Source organism: Coenobita brevimanus, chromosome 55 (genome assembly GCF_032717465.1).
Source record: "Coenobita brevimanus isolate Jiangsu-jjx chromosome 55, ASM3271746v2, whole genome shotgun sequence".
Lineage (NCBI taxonomy): Eukaryota > Metazoa > Arthropoda > Malacostraca > Decapoda > Coenobitidae > Coenobita > Coenobita brevimanus.
The window spans coordinates 55772175-55792931 of record NC_137008.1 but is presented as its reverse complement, the minus strand read 5'-3'; the positions used below and the strand labels follow the sequence as shown (position 1 = coordinate 55792931).

Genomic DNA, 20757 nt, shown 5'->3' with positions numbered 1-20757 from the left:
TAAATTTTTGGATTTGCATAAGATCAGTGTTAAAAGTTAAGTGTTGGAGTTAGTATTTCTCGAAGCCTCTCTATATTTTACAAGGCTGAGGGAGTTGACAGTAGACATGAACCACTTCGGCCAGATAGTTTCTTCTTTCCATTTCCAGGCAGTTTTATTCAGCTTCAGAGAAACTTATTGAACCAAAAGTGTTTTATGAAGCTTTCTTTTGCTCCTTCACTGCAAAAGATTTTCACAAAACTTGGAAAAATCGTCTGGAGGCAGCAAGAATTATTCGACAGAATACATCGCCCAATCAAGAAGTAAACACAGGTGTACTAGAGAGGGATGCCTTCATTCGGTGGCATCGATATAACTGGGCGGCGTAACTGCCTGGACATACAAACGTCCCTCAACCACTTCCCTATCCCCCGAAAGGAGAATGGTTGACTACAAAAGGAAGCCTGCATTTTCAGATGAGTTTGGGTCCACTACAACAGCAACACAAGTGCTTTCCCTACATATTTCCGTCGGTAAATCCGTCTCTCTAAGCAGGTGAACTCATTATGCAAAGTGGCCTTCGGAGATTTATGTCGGCCTTCAGAGTTTAAGGGGCATTAGTGTTATTTATGTGTGTGATATTTATGGTGCTACAGATGTTCGCTTGAGCCCTATCACTACAAGGACATATTTGGCTGATTTATTTTTGCCAGCTCCTGACGATTTGGCTCAGCTTAGGACGGATATCTAGAAGTGAGAGGGTTACTTTGTGCTGTTTCTAACCCTCCTAGTTTGGGAAGTCTCTCCTGAGCTGAATATGGCTGTGAGAAGGTAGCGAGGTAAAGAGCCTGAAAGGGTTAAGTGCAAAGTTCACCCCGCCCCTTCACAACGGAAAGACCTACCCCAAAAATGAGTAAAAATCATTCGACGTTTGCAAGGAAAATGAAATTTATAATGCGTCCTGGTGCAAAAAATATTAATGGCAGCTGTTTCTAACCACATCACAGTATTTACGAAAAGACTTAAATGTGTTGAGTAAAATCGTGTGGCGTTACATCAGGGTATCTGTAACTCTCAAATATATGTTCAGGTTGTAGCTGTGTCTCAGTGAGGTTTTGTGTGCGTGTGTGTGTGTGAGTGTGTTATAATTTTTATAATGCAGCGGATCCTCCAAGCGCACATTGTGGAGAATAAGTATAATGAAAGTTTGCAGAAAGAGAAAGGACTCATCATTGTCAGCCAAATATAATTTCCCACAACCCTAATGTGTTGGAATGAGAGAGAGAGAGAGAGAGAGAGTCAAGCACGACTCTCCTCTACATTTTACATATTTTTCCATACTCAGTACATGCCGAACTTTGAGGGAAGTTCAGTAGAGAATAATCCGTCCCACAAAAGCAAAGCAAGGCTATCAAATTCAAGTTTTGTTTAGCTTTCGACCAAAACATCAAATATTCCATAAATTATGAAAAGTATATATAAATTACGGTATGTGCCCTGCGTATTCAGGAAAAGTAGAAGAGGGGCTATCTCTTGTATTCTGTGTCTTACTTCAATTGCAAAATAATTCTCTCGTTCAGAAAAAAAAATATTCGCCAGAAATTAAAAGAAAAAGCAGATACAATGAATCATAAGGAGAAATTTCGGTCAAAGTTATGGGCAGCGATCGTTCTTTTGCTGACCGTGTAAGTAGCACACTTTTACTGAACACTGAATATTCTTTTTGCTTCTCTGACTGCTTTTATTTTTAGGTCTCTGTCTGTCTGTCTGTCTGTCTTTATGTTTGTCTGTCTGTCCATTTATCTGTCTCTTTCGATCTGTCTGTTTATATCTCTGTCGTCTCTCTCTCTGTCTCCGCCTATCTATCTATCTGTCTGAGTCCGACTGCCTGTCATCACCACCACACCACCACCACCACCACCGTAATCATCATAACCATAATCATAGTTCTTTCCCTACTTCCGATCATCATCATCATCATCATCATCATCATCATCAATCACCCTATCCCCATAAGAGAGAGAGAGAGAGAAGGTGTAGTGAGTGTGTCTGGTTTGCACTCTTTCACTCTTCATTAATCACTCTCAAAGGCCTGGGGAGCCACACCTTTACCTTGCTGGGAGGGTGGACCAACCTGCTCACGCCTACACTCCCTCCAGACGCCCACACTCTACTGTACGTCACCCTCCTTCATACACGCTTACACTGTTCATGCGCACTTCACTCACTTCACGCACTTCCTACGTACTTCATACACTCCATGCACCTTATACACCTAATACACACTTCTCACACTTCATAGACTTTATACATTTCAGACAGTACACTTCGTGCACCTCATACATACTTCATACACCATGCACATCATACATACTTCATACATTCCATACGCTTTGTACACTTCATTCTCTATACCCTTTATGCACTTAAGCACACATCACACACTTCCTAGAAACTTCAGACACTTATCATGAAAATATAAACATCTTTCCTTCCTCCAGATCTTTTATTATACTCTTCATAATCCTTTTCCTTATCAGTTGTTATTCATTTTCTTATCAATTTTCTTAGCTCTCTGTCTTATGGTAATTCAGGATTCTGTATCTCTTCCCTGTATGCTCTGTCTTTACACTTTTTAAAAATGTGGTTATTGTTTCTTGTATTCTCTCCAGTTATCATTTTCCTTATTAACATTGTCTTATATTTCCCTGTTTGATCTCTCTCTCTCTCTCTCGCTCTCTCTCTCTCTCTCTGTCGCTCTCTCTCTCTCTCTCTCTCTCTTCGCTGTTCTGTTGTTGTCTCTCTTTTTTTTTTTTGCTCGCCTTTCCATTCATCTTTCCAGCTGTCGTTCTTCTTGCATTTTTATCTTCTTTTTCTTAGTATATTTTCACTTTGTCTTTCCTGCCCCTTAATTAAATTTATTATCCTATCAGCTATCCCTGTTTCTCTGGTCCCATGCTTTTCGCTCGCCTTTTAATATTATGGCGTGTTTGCCTTGACGAAGATCCCTAACCCCTTCCAGCTCAGTCGATGGCCAGGTGTAGTCAGGTTGAAGGATCGATTTGACTAGTAAACAAGGACACCCATTTGTACCTCATAACAAAGATTCATCGAATTTCATGCAATAAGGACTTACTATTCAGGTTGTAGTGGCTCCGTTCCGTCAGATGAAGACAGATGACTACAGCCATCCTTGTTTGTCAGGACCCATGCCTTTCACTCGCCTCCCCCTTACCAGACACATGACAACGCTCCTCTGAACTACAACCAGAGGATGTTTTGTTTTGTTTTATTCTTCCCAGCACATACAATGTTATTCATTTTAGGAGAACCCATGTGAATAGATAGAATTAGGTAAGGCTACACCTAACGCCTCTAATTCGGAAAGTATATTCTTGGGTAATTACAATCGGCCGGCCATACGGAGATTAAAAAACAGAAGAAAAAAAAATACTTGATCGGATTGAAGGGCTTAAGGTGCTCCATGTGATGGGTATCTTGATGGGCAGGCCTTGTTCACCCACTGACTCATTCCCGTACACACCCAGCTGGCTTATTAACGAGTTGTCGTGTTTCTTCACCCCTGTATCTTATCCAATTAGATTATTCCTTTTATTTCGTCACTCTCATACAAACTCTATTTACTATTTGTCGGGTCTTTCTCCTGTTTCCTCTCCCTCTTACTATTTGTCGGGTCTTTCTCTTGTTTCCTCTCCCTCTTACTATTTGTCGGGTCTTTCCCTTGATTTCCTCTCTGTCGTACACACCCGATGGTAATAATTTGCTTTTTTAGTTTTCTTGCATGTTCAGACACGTACAGTACACACAGAGTCACAGCAGTTAGCAAAGTTAGTCCTGTTTCCACACCCTCGGACATAAACAGCCATGAAGAGTCTTAGTGTTCCTCGTCACTTAAAACCGTAGGACCATTATAAGAAAAACTGTCACTTGATGTTGACGAATACGAGCAATTAATCGCCTCGTAATACACGCTACACATCCTTACAAGAAGTTAGTTGATGTTAACGTGTGAGATAGCGTATGTGAGACCTCCCTCGACCAGTGAGCCATGTTGTTGTTAAGTGCTTCGTGATTAGATCTATTCTCTTTTTATTCAAACCTTGCATAAAATTGCCACCTCTTTCTCTTGAATGCTGAGTTGTTGCCATAGATTAACTCTAATATGGGATGCTAGTCATGAAGCGCCGCGGAAAGGATGTAGAGCTGTAGCATTATCTTACTCCTCCTCTGAGCTACGCAAAATAAGCTGCCAACGGACGAATATCTGGACCAGGTTAAGGTGAAACAACTAGTCTGAAGCCACCAGCTAATATAGGTCCATCATCACTACTCACTGACAGGCGGAGATAGGCGAGCAGATTAACAGACAGACAAGCAGACAGACAGGGAGGAAGAGAGGCTTTAAATTGTGCGATATATATTTACGGTGAATTAGTGCCTGTTGACGTGTGAGTGTAGATAACTTATTGAAGACCTCCCTCTGCCAGTCAGCCGTGTAGTTATAATGTGGTATGTGACAGAAACCAGTCTTACCACCGCCAGTCTGATGAGATGACTTATTTTTCATTATTTCTTCTTACTAACTTCAGACTTTTTCATTCAGCTCTGGAGAGAATCTTTGAAGTAGAGGGCTTCGATATAATCTCCATATTTCATGCTTCACTAAAAGAGATCTCCCGAAAGCTTCTTAAAACATCTGGAGAAGGCAAGAAAGATAGATTAAAATACGTCGTCGAACTGAAGGGGCTAAACCACTACCTTGTCTCCTTCTCATTCCGATGACTTTTATTTTATTTTATTATATTTTTTTTATTTATTTATTGTCTTCCGATGGTTTTACTTGGTAGCGTCTCTAGCTGCAAAGGGATTAATTTACGATTATATCTAATCGCCTTAGTGTGGAATGTCAGAATGAAATGCAAATAATGTCGTCCGATAGAAGCGGCTGGGCTACGAATCAGCGTAACTCCATCAACATCACTCACAGGTCGCTGCGTTAATGCTGCTGCAGGAGCTGTACACGGAATAAATGATAAATTGAAGGTGGTCGGCAGCATTAAGGAAATAGTATGGATAACGGCTTTCATCTTACATCATATTCACACTGAATATTCACTTGTAAAAATTACCCTAAAAGTACTCAAAATACACCCAGGTAGTAAACATACCAAACTCTTAACCCCTTTGTAATGATTTTCCTTCTCTCTCTCTCTCTCTCTCTCTCTCTCATACATACATACATATATATATATATATATATATATATATATATATATATATATATATATATATATAGCTCGTATAACCTCCTGTAATTTCCAGCCGATATTATTAATCGCTGTAAGGGTGACTTTCGAACTGAAGGGGTCAACTAATCCATTAATTAACTGTTTCTCTGTTAGGACCTCGCCGTACTGAATCAGTTATTGCACTCCGCGTGCGCGCGCTCGTGCGTGCGTGCGTGTGTGTGTGTGTGTGTGTGTGTGTGTGTGTGTGTGTGTGTGTGTGTGTGTGTGTGTAAGAGAGAGAGAGAGAGAGAATAAAACAGAGAAACAAAGACTGTATGTGTGGGGGGGTGGGGTATAAGGTAATGGGCAAGTGTAAGCCTGGTATCTTAATGTTATCAGCATGACGAGTGAGTTATGGCAGAGTCGCCCTCCACCCAGACCTGCTAACTGACTCTGCCTTCACTCTCCTCCACTCGGGTAATGAGCTTAATGCTGGTAAGGAGAGTCAGTGGTAAGAGAATGGGAATATAATAGGGGTAATGATAAGGAGAGGCTAAGTACATGGTGAGAGATAATGGTGAAGACACTAAGAAAATGGTAAGGGGTAATGGTAGAGAGTTATGATAAGAGGAGATAAAGAATTTTCTGTACGAGTTAATGGTAAAGGCAACCGTTTCAGTACCGTGATGCCTATTGTAATTTCTTGTCACTCCCAGATGATTTTGGTATTTTCACTATGATGGTGTTTTTATTACTCTGAAGGGCAGGGATTCCTTTCATCTGGACAAATTAATCTTGGATAGTCACTGTTATATATTCAAGAGAGACCCTGACATTTAATGGATTTAGAGAGGATTAAAAAAAAGGGTTCAGATATGAAAGGAACGAGACACAAAGGAAGATAGAAATATACAATAATGCGATATGAATGGAACGAGACACAAAGGGAGACAAAGAACCAGGCAAAGTACAGAGATGGAAGTGCAGTGGTTGGTGCCCGGTGGAGAGTGACGGGGGTGGAGGGATAGTGGATGGCTGTGCCAGGATAAGAAGGTGGATGATGGAGGGAGAGAGAAGCGAAGAACACAGGGGGTAAAGCTGAGATGGATGAGTGGTTGCTGGTGTGTGGAGCAGGTGACATGATGGCTGGGTGTTTGATGGATGATGATAAACCTATGAACGAAGCAAGAGAGATCATGATTATTTGGCTTTATATGACGATGGAAAACATGAAATATTGGTCTAAATTAATGATGAAAGGGGTAAAGGTAAGATAAATCAGTGTTTGCTGGAGTGAGTAACCAGTGACATGATGGCTGGGTGCGTGATTAATGATGGTAAATCCAGGTGCACAACAACAGCGATCATATAGTTTTTTAATTTGTATCAGAATGGAAAGCTTTTATTATCAGCCTGAATAATGAAAGGGATAAAACTGAGATTTATGAGTGCTTGTTGGAGTGTGGAGCCAGGTAACATGATATCTGGGTGGTAAATTAATGCTGATAAATCTTAGTGCACAACAGTTAAAAACAGTAATTTTTGGCTTTATATTAAGATAGAATACCTGCAAATGAAATGTGGATCGTGGATGAAAAAAATAATGGATACCGCTGAAACAGATGAGTGCCTGCTGGAATGTGAAGTAAAGTAACATGAAGTTTTTTGTGTATAATTAATGAAGATAACTTTGAAGATGCAACAACAAGATCTGACCGACAATTAAAAGGAAAGCATCGAAAAATTTCCCCGGATTCTAGAACTCGTAACCTTCCATTCGCAAACCAAGTCAGTATTTTAACTGCAAAATTCATTATTGTTGCCTGGTTTTCTATAAGGACAGAAAACTTGTCAGCTTAGAATGTATGATCGCAAGAGAGAAAAACTAATTCCGCAAGTGATAAAGATTAGATGCATGAGTGCTTGCTGGAGTGTGGAGTGAAATGACTTTATGATTAGATGCTTTAGTAATGAAAATAACCCGGGCAGCATAGCCGGGAAAAAAAATAGTTGTGGTTTCGTGTTATGTCACGAGAGAGAGAAAGAGAGAGAGAGAGAGAGAGAGAGAGAGAGAGAGAGAGAGAGAGAGAGAGAGATTGTAAAATCCTTGCAGGCAAGTCAAATTAAGTATCACTAATTACGCAATCTGAACTTGAACATACATAATTTAGATATACTCAGCTTACACGTACTCACCTTGAACATACTCATCTTGACGGAATAAGAGTGAACATACTGACTGAGCTTAGACGTGATGAATATGAACAGTCCGAGTTTAGACATACGAGTACAGAGTGAACATACTGAGCCTAGACATATACAGAACGTGAGTACAATGAGCTTAGACATACTGGGCGTGAAATAATAAGCGTGAACAAGTACTGAACGTGAACATAACGAGCTTTGACATTCTGTACTGAGCTTATGCACACTCACCTTAAACATACTGAGCTTAAATATACTCAGCTTACACATCTTTGGATCTAGTGAGTTGGTCTGGTTGAGACCTGACGGTGTCCTTAGTGTCCCGCCTCTTGCTCCCTGGGGCTGCCACAAACTAGCCTTCATTACCCTCCTGCCCTCACGTTCCTCTCTTCTTTCGTCCTGTCTCACATACCTCCTCCCTCACAGCTTTCTCTTTCTCTCACAGCCCTCCATCCTTGCAGTTTCTCCTCTCTTCAAGCTCACATCCTCCTCCTACACAGTTTCCCCTCTTTCCTCTCGTATTTCACCGTGCTTCTTCCTTGCTCCTTACCTTTACCTCACCAGTCCTGGCTTATACCTCTCCTTCCTCTCAGCTAATTTCTCCTCACCTCCCATCTGCTGCACATCTCCCCCACCTCACCTCTCCAATCCTTGCTCACATCTCTCATTTTTCAATTTCATCTCTCCTCAGCTTTCCCCTCACACCTTCCACCCTACCCAGGTCATGGCTTTCACTCTTCATTCTTCCTTTATTTACTTCTGTGCCAGTTAGTGTCTCTTGTCGTTCCAATCACTGCTAGCTCATCTTTGCTAGCTTTCGTCTTTCATTCACTTTATTCCCTACCTTCTGCTTCTTTCGCTCATGTTTCTCCTTGCTTGTCTCTCTCTTCGCTAACTAACCTTCTCGCCTCACCTTCCATGCGGCTTTCCCTCTCACCTGACCTCTCTCCTTCCATTTGGCTTGCATCTCCATACTCACATCTTGCTCACATCTCTTAACTCACACCTTGCTCACATGTCTGCTTGGTCACTTTTCCTTGCTAACATCTCTCTCACAACCCCTTGCTTCTATTCCATTGCTCACATCTCTTTGCCCACATCCCCCGATAACTTACATCTTCTTGTTCACGCTCTTGGCAGCTCAGATTTTGCTCATATATGTTTCTTTGCTCACACCTTCTTTCTTACGTCTCTACTAGCTCATATCTCCTTGCTCACATCTTACACATATTTCTTCTAACTCATACCTCTCACAGCTTCTTGCGCATATTGTTATATAGCTTACATCAGTGTCAGTTCACATCCCATAGCCCACATCTCATTGTTCACATCTTCTTGGTTATTACATCCCTGCTAAATCACATGTCCTTGCCCACATACCTGCCTGTCGTCCCATTCCTCTGTCACATCATTTCTAGGTATGCCTGCCTCCCTCACATTTCTTGTAGCTAACATCTCTCCTTCTCAGTTCTCCCTACCTCCAGCTCTCAGCCTTAGTTCACGTCATTGCTGATTGATTGATTGATTGATTGACCCTTCCAGTGTGATAAATGAATTTAGGTACAGTGAGGACAAACGTTCGCTTGATTCTCCTCTTCTACTAACTTTCATCTGTGGTTAATATTCATAAACTGAACGAGATTTGGTATGCTTCTTTGCTCATAAGTGATTCTCTTTGACGTATCAGAGAGGAAAGTGATGGCTGTAACCTAAGTGTGGAACAGACGCAGTGGAACGATATGCCAACGTGTTGTCGCAGATTTTTCAGGGATATTACTGTCACTAACAATGAACGATGGAAAGTCATATATCTTTTGCGGAAACTCAGCAACTCAAACTTACCTTAACACAGCACCTCAGCAACTAACTCTAACTTCACCTAACTTACACCAACAGTAACTCAGCAGCTTCGACTTACAGCGCCTCAGCAGCACAAACTCCAATAGCAACACAGCCCTGAATGTGTTGGAGAGAGAGAGAGAGAGAGAGAGAGAGTCACACTACAGCATCTTCCGCCCATCTCTAGTACTTAGCATACTACAAAAGTCTTCTCTTTAGACCCACTCGCCCCACCAACACTTATCATCTCCCCTCCATCGTGTTCAGGTTATAAGTACAAGGGAGCGCTCTCTCTCTCTCTCTCTCTCTCTCTTTCTCTCTCTCACACACACACACACACACACACACACACACACACACACACACACACACACACACACACACACACACACACACACACACACACACACACACCATTAGGCCTACCCAGGGTCAACAAAGTTCGTGTGAAGTGAAGGTGAAGAGAAAAATAGGGCGAATCTATCCTTGCCTCTGGATTTACCCTTGAAGCAGGAGGCGGATATTTTAGTTTATTCTAATGTCTGCCGACGATTTTCTTCAGTTTGCGATTTTCCTTTTAACAGGGCGAGTTAGATACAGCCATCCTTAACCTTTTTCCTACAAGCCGACTCTCCTGACTAGAATCAGATATTCTGGTAGTAACTAAAGGCAGTGGTTAAGGGTGGGGGTATAAACGTGAGGCGCTTGGCCGCGGTGCATATCTCCGTAACCTAGGCCATTGCATTGTCCAGGTTACCACAGTCCCTATGTGTTACCTTAAGAAATATATTTTACTGATAAACTCACGAAAGTTGAATGGGCACCTGCTTCGTTTGACGCCAGCTGCCCACACCAGGATTCGAACCCTGTCACTAACGGACTGGCATCTTTGGAGTCAGCGATGCACACCACTCAGCCACCATAACAGTGATAAACAAAAATATATTGGCTATCATAATGTCACCATGATGAAAAATGTAACTCGACTTTAACCCTTCACAACGAGGGGTCAGTCGTAGGTTCAATACACCCTTCTTGCAAGGGCATTAGTGGAATAAAATATACCAGTAAAGTGCGCTTTGTGAGCACGTCACGAGCGAGCGAGCGCCATGTTATCATTATGGGCGGAATCTCCTATATGTAATTGCTAAAGCTGATGCGAAAAAAATGGTGTCACGACGAAAAATCTATTTTAGTTTGATTTTGTAATTGAGGCGTTCACCGGTTAGAGCCGAGCGCTCCTTTGGACAACTCAAGATTCCATGGGGTTCCTACGCCTTTATGGTTGAGTTTTTAGTTGATAACAAAATTTATTGAATGAATGTACCACATGCCGAAAGAATTTAAACTCAGCTTCACATAGGAGTGAACTTACTAGATTCTGCTTAGCGTGACGGTCGGGTCGGGCCAGGCCGCTCATGTCCAAACTCAGCTGAGAGTAAACATCGCTCACTCGCTCGTAATAATCGTACTGAAGAAGCTAGCGGAGACTTTTTGCTCTTTTTCTCTTCCCTTCGCCCTTCCTGTACGACATCATTTACTATGTAATGTTACAACGCAGACGATTTTATTTGGCTTGAGGGAGATTTTTTTTTTTTTTTTTAAGAAAGTAAATGCAGGGTTTTTAATTTTTTTTTTTTTTTTTTTATAATAGTACTATAATATAATTTTATTAAACTTTAGTGGGAATTTTTCTAACCTGACGAGTTACCAAGAGCTTTCATGAGACTGCTGAACACAAAGTCAGTCTTAGGTTGAATAATGTAAAATGGAAAAAGGAAGAACGAAGTAGAAAAAGGGTCGTCACTGTGAAGAGGTTTATATAGCATATATATATATATATATATATATATATATATATAACGCCGAAATGACGAACGCGCATGTCTCGGGAGCCATTGGAGATATCATGCTGCTTTTCTTTGTGCACACTCCCATGGGAAAGGTCTTTAGGCATAAATTGAAATCCGCTAACTTCGAAATTTGGTCGATCTTTGCTACGACATCGATTTTTGCTGTACTAAAGCAGCATACAGTAATTATTTTATTATTTGTTAAGTGAAAAAAAAAAAACGCGATACCAAAGTGATCTAAGAAAAATGCAAGATTATTTTTATGCTGGAGTTTTACTTCCAGAATTTCGACCGCCGAACCGGATTTTCCGGATTTTTGTCACAGCCGGATTTGTCGCCAACGGATGCTTCTTGAACTTAATTGGCCCCCTTAGGCGGCTTATGGAATAGTTGAAATGTTATCAGAGAGTGACATTTTATATGGTTTCATTTCTGACGCAATTTTGGTTGTGGTTATCTTTGTACTAGAAAAGAAGACCTGAAGGATGATGTGGCTAATACCACGTATGCAGTTTGATATCATAGAATTAACTCCTTCTGCTGGGGGACCTTTTTTTTATTGTAGCTATTTCCAAACGATTTTAGTCAACTGAGGATATACTTTTAAGGGTGTAGGGGTGAGATACAACCTTCATTAATCCCTTCACTAATGAGGGATTTTCCCACTTATTACAATTTTGTGGTTGCAGCAAAAAAAAAAAAAAAGTTTAATAATGCGTCCTTCGACTCAAGAGTACAAACGTTTTAAATTGTTACAGGATTAAGGAAGCAGTTGTTTATTATATTTTCAATTATGTATGTGTTTATTTAGATACAGTTGCAACTCTCAGCACACAAGGCCATAAAGGTTAATTAGACCAGCTGCATGTGTTGTGTACAAATTAGTTTATTTAATCATCAGGAATGTCACAGAGGTAAGGAATTAATCGTTGGTTTCTTATTATATGGGCTCAATTCTGACGCTAATTTCGGTGCGGGTTATCAGTGTGTAATGTATGCGAGGTCGTGACGGGGAAGTGTGAGCCTTTGTGAGCCGGGTTTACGAGGCTGCCCTGCCCTGCCCACACGCTCATGAGGGGGGTGGGGGAGGTAGGCTTTCTCTGGAAAGGCGATGGGGGGAGTATGGAATGGGAGGGGAGAAGGAAAGCATGGGAAGGGTGAGAGGGAAGTAGAGGGGAGAAGAAAAGGATAGAAAGGATGAGAGGGAAGTGGAGGGGAGAAGAAAGCGATGGGAAGGGTGAAGAGAAAAGGGGGGAGGAGAGGGAAGAAGAGAGGGGGGAAGGGAAAGGGAAGGAGAGAAGAGAAGATTAGGAGAAGAGGGAGGGAGATGAGTAAGGGACGAGGAAGATGAGGGGGCAGGGAAAGGGGAGAGGGTGGGGAAGGGAAGAGGGGAAGGAGATGAAAAGAGAGAGGATGAGATAGGGGAAAGAGGAGGGCAGTTCATTCAGTCTTTGTCAGGCATTGTGAAGTCTAAAGCGGAGAATCCAGGTTAATCTGCTTACAAGGAGTTGCTCAGGGTTTAAGCCTCAGACCTCGCTAGGCTTTCCAGGAGCGAATAAATAAATTGTCTGGCAGTGCGCGTTAGCCAGAGTAAAATAAATGAATCGCGTCCGAGGTTCTAGAGTTAACGGCTGGGGGACTGTTAAACGTGAATCGGAATTAACCCCTTCACCATGGGGACGTCATGAAGTTGTTAATGAATTAGGTAGTGGATGCTTTTATATTCACCCCTGTTCAAAAACTCCCCTAAACTTAGTAAAATCGTTTGAGGGCAGCACATGGAGAAGGGATTAAAAATGCTTGAGTTCCATGGAGAATTTTACGCAGCTGTCAATAAAAGATCAGTAAGTAGTAATTAAACGAAAGCAGTTTTACAAATTTTATGTATTCAAGTCGGACCATAAACTATTCATATTTAATTCGTCACCAGATGTATTAACGTAATAGTTTTTGACCCTTTCAGCCCTAATAATTTGTTCCATAAGCAGTATATAATCGTCTGGAACTAGGAGAATAAATGTCGTCATCGAATAGAACTGGATAGGGTTTGCGGTATTTAGTAGATTAAGGATGAACGAGATACGAGAATGGATAAAAAAGAAAATGAACAAAGAAGGGGCGACTGAAGAATGGGAAATACATGATTTTGGAACGAGTCTATTAGGTCATATGGAAAGAAAGGTTATGGGGGAAAGAAGACATACGAAAGACATGCGGATAAAAACACAGACTTCACTCAACCCATTCAGTCTGATGTTGTCTCCTAGCAGTTATTCTTCCTACGACCAGACGATTTTATTCAGCTTGAGAGAGACCTCTGGAACTGAAAGCGTTAATGAATCTTATATGTAACTCAGCATATATTAGTGAAACAGTATTAGTGAAGTCTTATTTCACATCGATTTATAGGAACGACGATTTTTCTTAATTATAACGCAAATTTTAATCCACATATGCCATTTACTGTCGTGAAATTTAGTTACCTACTCGTATTAATTTACCATTCTCATCCAAGAAAAAAGGTATTAGTCATAACTTATTCATGGACACAAGGGATGGATATAATAAGTAAATGAATCTGTGTGTATGTTTGTGGCTGAAAAATTTTCCTTGTGTCATTTCAGGAGGATCCCCCACACGCCACTGGACAAATGGCGGTCTTAACTACAAGGTGGACGATAAGCTCTCCACGCTTTCCAGGTACGTGAATTTTCTGGCAATTGATAGAAAGATACACACAGACAGTTAGATAGATATACAGACAGAAAGACAGACAGACAGGTAGGTAAGTGCGTAGGTAGAGCCACAACCTCATTAATGGCGTTACTCCAGTCGAGCTCGTAGGTCTGTCGCTCTAGCATGCACGCAGACGCGCGCACACACACACACACACACACACACACACACACACACACACACACACACACACAAAACCATAAATCCTTGCTTGTAAGCATGATTTTTTTTTTAAATATAATTCTCGACCCTCATTTATTTAACTCTGGCCATCCATCCACGGCGTGTGTGTGTGTGTGTGTGTGTGTGTGTGTGTGTGTGTGTGTGTGTGTGTGTGTGTGTGTGAACATCGAGTAAAAAATTAGTCGACAAATAATAAATGCATGTTTTACATCTGGCGCAGATTTAAATATAGCAAGGTAAGTGCCGAGAGCGGGCCGTTTTACATAGATTACCTCTGGTCATGATGGCATCAGTGCAATTTTTAATTAGTGTGTTTTGAAAAATAAAAATAATTCGTGTAAATGTGAATATGAAAATTATATTAACTGGTTCTTGCTCATGTATTAATGTCATCTGGATTTAGGGTCTACAGGAAGCTTATTTATCTATGTATGTATGAATGTATGTTTTATAGGTACAGTACAGTATTGCAATGGCCACCTTGCATATGCCTAACATGAATGGGAACTAGCTTTATGTACAATTTAATCGGGTTGTTTTCATGTGACAGAAAACCCTAACACCTTTTTCCGCAGTCGATGGTCAGGTGTGGGTAGAAGATAAATACCGTAACCTGGCCCAGATTTTCATTTTTTTGCAACTTACTTCACGTAGGTCAGTGGAGGAAAGAGACATTACTACGACCCAGCGTCTTTTCCATAGCATTTCTTCATGACTAGCATTCTGTTTTATTGTTAATCCATTTTTACAACCCAGCATTCGAGAGATGGCAATAATTTTAAGCCAGTTTATAGTAAAAGCGGTATTGTTGAATTTCACGCAACCGCAGCTTAGTATTCAAACTGTGAGTGGTTCAGTTCCGTCAGATGAAAACAAATTGGCCGTATACACGTTCAAGACATGTTTGACGGAATCAGAAGAGCAACAAGTCCATAGGCCGAGGAACACCACTTTCTGTCCCTGGAGAAGTGAACCTTCCCTTACCCACTCCTGCAGGTGTGTGTGTGTGTGTGTGTGTGTGTGTGTGTGTGCCCGCTTTTGTAATAAGAAAGTGCCTGTGGAAATTTTGGTGCTGGAGTATTCGTGTCAGGATGAGAGAATCAAGATCTTAATAGGGTGCAAATATACGAGAACCCATGAAAGGACATACTATTGTGCCCTCTTAAATTTACACTTCTCATGTCCCTTGTTCTTCCTGAAAAATATTAATGAAATGAATAAGTAAATGAATAAATAAAAGCAAACAATAGTAGTTATGAGAGACAGTCGGTCTAAAGTTTTTGAGGTAATCCGGATCAAACTGGCATTCATCAGCCTCTCCCCTTCCCTCTCTGTACATATATCCCTTCTATGACCTGCATCGCCTCAGCTGAATAAAATCGCCTGTCGTTTGTTGGCATAAAGTACATGGTTTATGATTCCCTGCTAAAACGCCAGTAGAATTGTTTTTTCTTTCTTTTCTACCTTTTTCTCCCTGAGCTAAAAGGAGAAAAAATCATGGGACGTCAGCTGCAATAAGATACAGGCTTCCGTATCCACACGCATTGTTAACCCGATAAACACACGACTCTTATTTGCAGTGACTTTTATTCTGAGCCGTATCTGTATTCTCATTGACATTCTTAGTGACATACTCTCACTGATTTAGATTGTTAATAACATTCTCAATTACATTTTTCAGTGACATTCTGTGTGGCATTTTTTCAGTGACCATATCATAGTGACGTTCTCAGTGACAGTTTCAGGGCATTTTATTTTCCGTGACATGCTTGGTGACATCTTCAGTGTGACAGTGATTCTCTGTACATTCTGTGTTCTCCGCACCCCTCAGATGCCCAGTGACCTTCTCCATGAAATTCTCAGGAACAATATCAGCGCCCCCCATTTTCTTAGTCATTATTAGCGTCTTACATCCTCAGTGGTAATATCAGTGTTTGCTATATTCTCAGTGTCTCATTATCAGCTGTTATCCATTCCCAGTGACATTATCAAGAGTCTAATGTAGTCCTGTTGACTCATATTCCCAGTCAATCCCATAATCTAAATGCCCTCTAAATTCTCATTGCCTCCATGAGTCTCAGTCCCTCAATATTTCAGTGACGTATTCGCATTCCTCGTATATTCTCAGCAGTGAAGTTATCAGCTCCTGCTTTCAGTCATACCTTCTGTATTATCAGTTATATTATTCTTAATAACTCTGATGTTCTCATTACGGATTCAGGGATAAATCCGATGTATGAAGTGGGGTGTGGGTGTGGAGGAGATAAAGAGGGGAGGGGGGGGGGCAGAGGTTTAGTGTAGTTCATGCTGTAAGCGTCGAAGAAAATGGAAACTGCTCAGTATGAAAGAAAGCAAGCTTCAACTAGGAAACTATGGTACTTTGCACAGTGCCATATTATTCAGCACATAGGGGTGGGGGGAGAATCTTCAGATACACTTCTCATCCCTTAACACCATTACGAGACTATTATTTCCTGTAATCTGAAACTGATATTTTTAGTTTAGGAAAACCTGCCATAATGAAAGAGTTAAGCACTTATATCTAGCCCCACCAATTAGAAGTGTCCTCTAAGCTAAATAAATCGCCTGGCGGCTAACAAGGAAACAAAAAAAAAGTCCTGGTTGAAAGGGTTATTGTAGTGATTTCGTGGTGAATCGAGTCGCATGCACTGACACCCTACACTCTGACTGCTAGGGTATCTTTCTAGTGAACAGAATCGTCTGTAGTTAGCCTAAATATAGCTGTATGTGTACCTGTGACACAGAAGGGGTTAGTTGAGGTAGTTTCTGAGGCCCTTCGCTTCTATTATTTCTCTCCCATGAACTAAACATTCTTGGTGTTAACCTGAGTAAAATACCCAGGTTCATCAATACCCAAGTAGATTTTAAAGTAAATGATAAAAGAAATGGTACAGTAAATAGAGCTTATAATGTTCCCTCACACCAACGTTATCCGCATTGAGCATGGGAAAAAAATATCATCCATCTAGGTAAATTGATATGATTAAAATCCATTGCATTTATGGCATGATGATCACAATGAGCATGGAAGTGAAAAAGTTACTACATGACAGTATTGTGATACCAACTCAAACGTATGCAAATGAAGCTTAGACCTTGTTGGAGGGACAGAAGTCAAGAGTGAGAGCAGTGGAAATGAGTTATTTAAGAGGAGCATGTGAAGTCACATGGAGAGATAGACTGACAAATGAGGAAGTGAAGGAGCGTTGTGGTGTGGATGTGATAGGAAGCGTTAAGAGCAACACATTGAGGTGGTTTGGCCATGTGGAGAGGATGGAGAGTGAGAGACTGACGAGAAGAGTGTATGTGAGTGAGGTGGATGGGGGGAAGAGGGAGGGGGAGGCCAAGGATGAGATGGAGGGATGGAGTGGAGAGGTATATGAGAGAGGGGGGTATGAGCTGGGAGCAGGGCAGAGAAATGGCGGGGGACAGGGCGACATGGAGGCGATTTGTTTGTGGCCACCCCTTACGGGATTAAGGCGTCTGGCAATAGATAGATAGACAGATGATCACAATTCTGGGAGTTGTGCATCTTTAATCAGTCCCCAACTATTTTTGATAAAGTCTATTATTTTTGTTGAAGCAGGGATTTGATACTTATGCGACCTAAACATGTTTCTTATGTTTTTATTTTCTCAGTAATCATTGTTTGTAAATTTTGGTGTTTCAGGAGTTGTCAGTGAAGCAAATATTCGCATTACAGATATATTTCAAAATTTCCAGTATACAATAGTCAGTGAACTGTATAACCTAGACTTCATTTATTTTATATTATCAATAGTCACAAAGCATCGAGATAAAGGTTAAATATTCTTTTGATCAAGACATGGGAGACCGGAAATTGGATGCGAATTTATTTAACATGTAAAACGGGGATTCCCGTTTCTGTTCCTTGATTCACCCTTCCCTCTGTTTCGATTTCCATTAATGTGCATTATTCGTAGATCGTCTTCCCTAGTAATGCTTCAGTCACTGCTCTACATTTTTCCTCCCCATACTTCTGATTCCCATTACTATTCTCTCTCTCTCTCTCTCTCTCTCTCTCTCTCTCTCTCTCTCTCGTTTCCTTTTCCTTCACTCTGCACACCTCATTTTTCACCGTCCCAAAGTCTCTTCCATTATTTTTACTCCAGTCTCTCCTTGCTCACACCTCCATCCCTCCCTTACTTCTTCATCCTGTTTTCATTGTCTTGCTCTTCATTCCCCTTCCCTTCACTCCTCACCCCCTTCCACTTCATAGTTTTTGCGTCTCATTTATCATTTTTGCTCGTTACTCCTCACTCCTTAACGCCATCGAGGAATATTTGTTGAGCAGTGCTGTGTGTGTGTGTGTGTGTGTGTGTGTGTGTGTGTGTGTGTGTGTGTGTGTGTGTGTGTTTGTGCTGTTTGTTTGCTTACGGGGAGGGGCGTCGGTGCAGCTGATAACTCTGAAAGGTCAACACAAATAAAGTGAAGAAGAGGCGTGTGTGTTTGTATTCCTACCCTCGGCACACCCGATTCAACCCTTAACCCTTTTGCTATCACAGGCCTTGACTAAGCTGAATAAAATCGCCAAGGGACAGCAAGAATATTAGACAAAAGATGTCGCTGTACCTGTGTGATTACTGGAAATTGTATCGCTAATTCATTCTCTGCCGGAGGCCTATTCTGGACTTAAATAATTTGGCTTGGAAGAAGGAAAAGTACTGTATAATAAGAGACATATTGCTATTCAAGGAACTGAGGTATTTTCTCCACTAAACAGAGTTTAAATGGTCATAAAAATTTGCCTGTACAGTAAGTAGGCATCAAAATAATTGTGCATGAAGCAAGTGGGCATGCACAACTACCCATTCATTTAAGTGGATGTAGAGAGAATAACTTTTTCAGCAATAAATATTGAAGAAAAATGCCATTTTGGATGAATGGGAGTGAGTAATAGGAAAAAAGTTAACTAAAATTATCATCAGAAACAAACGATGAAAATGATCTCATAAGTGGATGTAAAATAACTATAAGCGAGTATATGGGAACTTAACCTGCCAGGGTAAAAAAGAGGGAGAAAAAAATAGTTAACTTTAACTTAAGGACATCATTTTTATTATATATTTTATTACCTACAGACGATTTTATTACAGAGTTTTTTCTACTGCCTTCACTGATTCCTTCTCAAGTAAGGTGCTTTATCTGTATTAATAAAAACGTCTGGTGGTGACGAGGTAAATACAGCTCACCTCATCAGCCTGAAAGAAGTTAAGCATCTCCCATCCTTAAAACAGTCCATTAAAACTGACGTTGTTTTTCTCTGTGTTTCCCCTCTCCTGATTGTTGAGACAAAAATGAATAAATAAACAGAATTAAGAGGGAGGGAGGGAAAGACTCGCGTTGCAATGCTAATGGAAGGACAGGGGGAAGGGTGCACGCACATCGATTCGAAACCCCTCACTTTCTCTTCCCTCACTACACTATCTCAGTCCTTGTGTTTTATTATCTTTACCGTCACCATCCCGCTGCGCTGTTGTCGATCATTCAGATATTTTGTGTTTCTCTCTCTCTCTCTCTCTCTCTCTCTCTCTCTCTCTCTCTCTCTCTCTCTCTCTCTCTCTCTCTCTCGATTTTCTTGTCGAGCTCCTACTGTGCTGTGACGACTTTTTTTTTTTTTTTTTTTTTCTAGAGTTTTGGCCTTGGCTTTCATCTCCCCCTCTCCCCTCTCTAAACGCAAAATACATCGGAGAGTCGAAGCGCAAACCGGTATGAAAGATAGTGTATGAAACAGAAGCACTGACATGGACTAACTGTAATGTAGAAGTTTGACTCTTGCTACCACTAAGCGATTTTACTCTGCTCAGGAGTGGCTTTCCTTTCTCGAATGGTGAAAGATGGTTTGTTTTTCCCTTTATGCTCCATTTCTAATTAAACCGTTTATTGCTATGCACTTCCTGCCTCTCTTTCCACTGTATCCCTTTCGCTGTCAGCTGTTTTTCCCTTCCTTCTCTGGTTCCTGCCCATCTCTGTGTCCACTTCCTACCTCTCTTCCACACCCCATTTCTAGCCTCTCTCTACTCACTTCCTACCTCCCTATATACACTTCCTATATCTCTGTATCCACTTCTTACCTCTTTTTATCCACTTCATACCTCTCTTTATCCACTTCATACCTCTCTGTATCCACTTCATACCGTAGCTCCACCGTTCACATTCCACCTTCTACCCTTTCTACCCTTTTCTGTCTACATCCTCCATCCCCCTGATTCCACTGTTTCCTCCCCTTCGGTGTCCTACCCTCTGTTTTACCAGTATTCTTTAAATCCTGTTTAATCCCTGCAGGAGAAATAGAGGCGCCTGTGTTTTGTTATTGCACTTTATTGGTAGCTACAGCCTTGCTCCTGGCTCTTGCCCACCTCATGCCTAATAGTGGGTATGATGATGATGATGATGATGATGATGATGATGATGATGATGATGATGAGGAGGAGGAGGAGGAGGAGGAAGATTTCTCCACTTTGTCACCTTCTTCTGTCCTTCTCCCATTAGTTTCTTCCCTCGGCCTGCCTCTCTCTCCTCCCTTTTTTTTTTTATTACCCTCCACTCACACAACCCCTACTTTATCTCTCCCCATTTCTCCCCTCCTTCCCTATCCCCAGCACCTTTTGCAGTATCTCTCTCTCTCTCTCTCTCTCTCTCTCCCATCCCTTACATTATTCATTCCCCAT

At 41.2% G+C, this 20757-nt stretch overlaps 1 protein-coding gene across 1 annotated transcript in view; it reads left to right on the top strand.

Moving 5' to 3' along the window:
* The window catches only part of LOC145401395 (calpain-9-like), a 226372-nt gene that overhangs the window by 26638 nt on the left and 178977 nt on the right, over window positions 1-20757 (top strand). The window contains exon 2 of the mRNA XM_080273733.1: window positions 13750-13825. Coding sequence (XP_080129859.1) covers window positions 13750-13825 — 76 coding nt within the window. The remainder of the gene's footprint in view (window positions 1-13749; window positions 13826-20757) is intronic.